Below are 4022 nucleotides of genomic sequence, written 5' to 3'. Positions count from 1 at the left end.
ACACACACACACACACACACACACACACAAAAGGCTGTATTGTCCCCCCAAAACTAGACGTGGGGGAATCAAAACCCAGATGAGCCTGACTTTCTTTCTCTCCCTGACTCTCTTGCCCCCCCCCACACACACACACACTGGCTCCATGTTCACACGCACTTGCACTCACGCGTCTCCAGCTGTATAACCCAGCGACCTCTACACAGCTGTCCTCTGGAGTCTTACCGCTCTCTTTCAAACACTGCTGGATGTCTCAAAGCACACACCTCACCCCAGCTCTATAGCCCTCCTCAGCCTGCCTCACCCCAAATCTAAGCTACTGCGCCCCCATTACTCCTGTTAACTTTACATTCCAAAGCACTGCTGATTCAGATAGGAAACAGAACTAAGGCGGTGTCTGGGGAAGATTAGGGTCTTCGGTATGGGCTGTCTGATGAGAATGCTTTATGGAGCAGTGACGTCACTGGCTGGTATCATCGGCTGCAGAAGTGCACCTGACGTAAGAAGGTTTGACTTACTTTTTTTTTTTTTCTGCATCACAATGGTGGCGACACAGCATGCATGTGGCTGACTCATTCTTTGGATTTTGAGTTTAGATCTTTTCCTGGGCAAGCACTGCTATGCCACATGACCCCTGTTCCAGTTTGCTTCTCTACTGTTGCCACCAGACGGCGACAGAGTCACAGCACACAGTCAGCCACAAGGTCAGGAGAGACAACAATGACCTATATCACCTGCGGAGAGTAACTTCTAATGATCAGGTGTGGTGCCAGCCAGAGAGATGGGCAAGTCAGCAAAAGGCTTGCCACAGAAGGGTCAGAACCGATGACAATTATTAATAATAACCTAGGCACAGCATTATCTGACAATAATCCCAGCAAAAGTGGGGGGGGGGGCAAAGACTGAGGGATCCCTGGGACTTGCTGGCCAGCCAGTCTAGCCAGATTCAGTGAGGGGCCCTGCCTCAAAAGGTATAAAGTAGGGCTGGTGAGATGGCTCAGCGGGTAAGAGCACTAACTGCTCTTCCAAAGGTCTTGAGTTCAAATCCCAGCAACCACATTGTGGCTCATAACCACCCGTAGCGAGATCTGACGCCCTCTTCTGGTGTGTCTGAAGACAACTACAGTGTACTTATGTACAATAATAAATAAATCTTTGGATGGAAGCGAACGGGGACTGAGCAAGCAGGGCCAACCAGAATGACTAGAGGTCCTAAAAATTCAATTCCCAACAACCCACATGAAGGCTCACAACCATCTGTACAGCTACAGTGTACTCATATACATAAAATAAACATATAAATCTTTTTTTAAAAAAAGTTATAAGGTAGAAAGTAATTGAGAAAGACACTCCACCATGGAATTTTCCATTAGTTACTATTTAAGGGTTTTCTTTTTTCTTTTCTTTCTCTTTTGTGGTTATGTAGATGGGCTCAGACTGTATGGTTATCTTTCAGCTTGCATCTTTCACATAAGTTCTTTAAATTGGTTTTTTATTAAAAGATTTATCTTCTTTTTAGTCTGTGAGCATGGGTATGTCTACATGAGTGTAGGTCATTGCATTCAGGGGTGCCTTCAGGGGTGTCAGACCCCCTGGATCTGGAGTTGCAAGCTATTGAGGGCTGCCTGTTGAAGGTGCCAGGAACCCAACTTGGTACCTCTGGAAGAGCAATACACTTTCTTACCTGATTAGCTGTCTCTCTAGCCCTTATAAATATCATAAAAACGATCCACACACAGCAACTATTACTTCAAAGTAAGTGATTTGCATCATATACTGAAGACAATCTCCTTGTCAAGAGGCCCGAATGAGCAGCGTCCCCAGCACAGGCCCACGGCAGCACCATCAGGCAGGCAAGAGGAAGGGAGACTGCTGGAGACCAGTGGCTGCCTGTGGACAGGAGGAAAAGTTCCCTCAACCTGAAGTGACAAATGTTTTTGACAGTGCCTTTTCACATTTCCATGTCGTGTTTTCCTCTTGTGACTTCATAGTTCTTCATAGTCCTGATATTAATTACTTGTTATAAATGTTGCAACTATTTCATCCAAGTCTGGCCTGGCACTTGTTTCTAATTTTAGATGTCAGATTTGCCAATCCTTTCTGTAGAGGAAAAATATTATTTTCCTGCGTTGTATATATATATATATATATATATATATATATAGTTTATACATACACATGTTATATATATATATGTTTATATATTGTATTCTGGTGTTATTTATGAGCAAACATTTTGCCCTGTTTTGTTCGTAATTCATGGCTATAATGTGTCTGTAACCATCCTCATTCTCACCCTTGGTTATACTAATATAACTTTGCCCTCATGTATCTGGGATCCTGCGCTGGGTATTCACTGCGTTTATTCAGTCTACAATGCAGTTTCTGTTTGTTGTGATGAATGCCGCAGGCCAGTGCATTTCGTTCCAAGTCTCTGGTGCACTCAGCACGGGGTGGGGGGGTGGGGGGCTGCAGTTCCCTGGCGGGTTGGTCCTGCCCCCAGCAGACAGAGGTCAAAATCATCCCGTCTCCCAACTGAGACTTTAGGAAGAATAACTAGCTCACGCTGCCGTACACAGCGAAGCCAGGCTGCTAGCAAGCTGTGCTATCCGAAGTTCATTCTGTTTTCACAGCGCGGCTGCCAACCCGAGGCCTTCCTAACGTGAGCCAACCCACACCTGGTTCCTAACCCCCCAATGACCAGACAGCTCGTGAATGTTTATTTCTCTTCTTTTTACTCTAAAAAACAAGCTGACAGTAGAGAGCTGCACGCTGGGTTTCAATACACACCCCTACCACCACCAGGCGTCATACGCCATTCCTCAAACACCGTTTACCGGTCCCTTAAATTCCTAGATGAAAGTTCCCGAAGATAGGGAGACCCTTAGGTAGGCTCTCCCAGTTCTAAACCTCAGCAGCTCAAGGCATTAAGGAAATAAATGAGGGGAAAGGGAGGCTCCTAGTTAGCTTTGCCCAATTTTGTCTCACAGACCCAGCGGTAGGGCCTCCTGCAGACATCGTCATTCCAGCGGCCATCCGCCGTGAAGTGGGCGCAGTCCTCACCCCCTCCAAGCCCGTGTCCGTACCAGTTATCCGGCTGCTCTGGTCTCCAGTTCCTAGAGACAGAAGATGGCTGTGAGCCCCAGACTCTCAGCCACGTCGCCAGCCTTGTCCCACCCACCCCCGCCCCCCAGCCTAGGATGACAACTACCCCGTCAGCAGACACACACACACACACACACACACACACACACACACTCACTTGAAACCTGTCTCATAGTCTGTTCCATCCACCCATTTCCAGGGCCCGTTCTGGTCAGTTAGGCCAATCCAAGTGTTTAAGGGGCCCATGTGGCGCTGGACGAAGTTCTGAGGAAAGAAGCAGACTCGGTGAGCTCGCCCTTCCACCACCTAGCATCCCAGAAGGACCCAGCGCAGCCTCACCTGCTCCTCCCCGGAGGTCACCACCACCAGGTGGGCGTTCTCCAGTTGGCAGTACTTGTCGGCTTCCGTCCACGACCTCGTAGAGCTAGAGAACCAGTAGCAACTGCCTTCATACTCCACCCAGTTGATGGGGCAGCAGGTCCTTTCAGAGCCTGAGGTGGGGGAATGCAGGGTGAAGGGCTGAGCTGCTACCAGAGTGGGTTACTCAAGGAAGTGGGACCAGTACCCCCCCCACCCCTCACCATTGCCCCGAAACGCGGCCATCTGGCAGCTCAAGCTTCGCACGTCAGACACTAACTGCTTCACGTGCAGTAGCAAACTGGAGTGATCTGGGGGGGTGGGGGTGGGGAGGAAGGGGCGGCAGAGGACAGGAGGGGAGAAGAGGGGAGGAAGAAGGAAGAAATGAGGTGAGTGTGAACACTGGAGAACAACCAATCACCGCAGGGCCCTTGGCCAAAACTTTGACCTAAGTTGAGAGATTTGGGCCCCATTTCAGACCCCTCCCCCAACCCGACCTCCCCCTCCTCTCTCTCTCACCCTCTCCCTTCCCTCTTTCTCCCCCTAAGCTCCTACCCCTT

The 4022-nt window shown here is 49.2% G+C and overlaps 1 protein-coding gene across 2 annotated transcripts in view; it reads right to left on the bottom strand.

Annotated features, from left to right (window-relative positions):
• Window positions 1–2718: 2718 nt before the first annotated feature.
• The window catches only part of Asgr1 (asialoglycoprotein receptor 1), a 3621-nt gene continuing 2317 nt past the window's right edge, over window positions 2719–4022 (bottom strand). Inside the window, exons 6-9 of one of the 2 annotated variants that reach the window (XM_021213331.2) lie at window positions 3687–3773; window positions 3445–3596; window positions 3263–3369; window positions 2719–3116 (exon numbers count right to left, since the gene is read on the bottom strand). In XM_021213331.2, coding sequence (XP_021068990.1) covers window positions 2960–3116; window positions 3263–3369; window positions 3445–3596; window positions 3687–3773 — 503 coding nt within the window. In that variant the 3' untranslated portion in view covers window positions 2719–2959. The remainder of the gene's footprint in view (window positions 3117–3262; window positions 3370–3444; window positions 3597–3686; window positions 3774–4022) is intronic. The other variant, XM_029546289.1, reaches the window with a different exon arrangement.

The sequence above is a fragment of the Mus pahari genome, chromosome 14 (assembly GCF_900095145.1).
Source record: "Mus pahari chromosome 14, PAHARI_EIJ_v1.1, whole genome shotgun sequence".
Lineage (NCBI taxonomy): Eukaryota > Metazoa > Chordata > Mammalia > Rodentia > Muridae > Mus > Mus pahari.
This window is presented reverse-complemented; position numbering and strand designations above follow the sequence as displayed.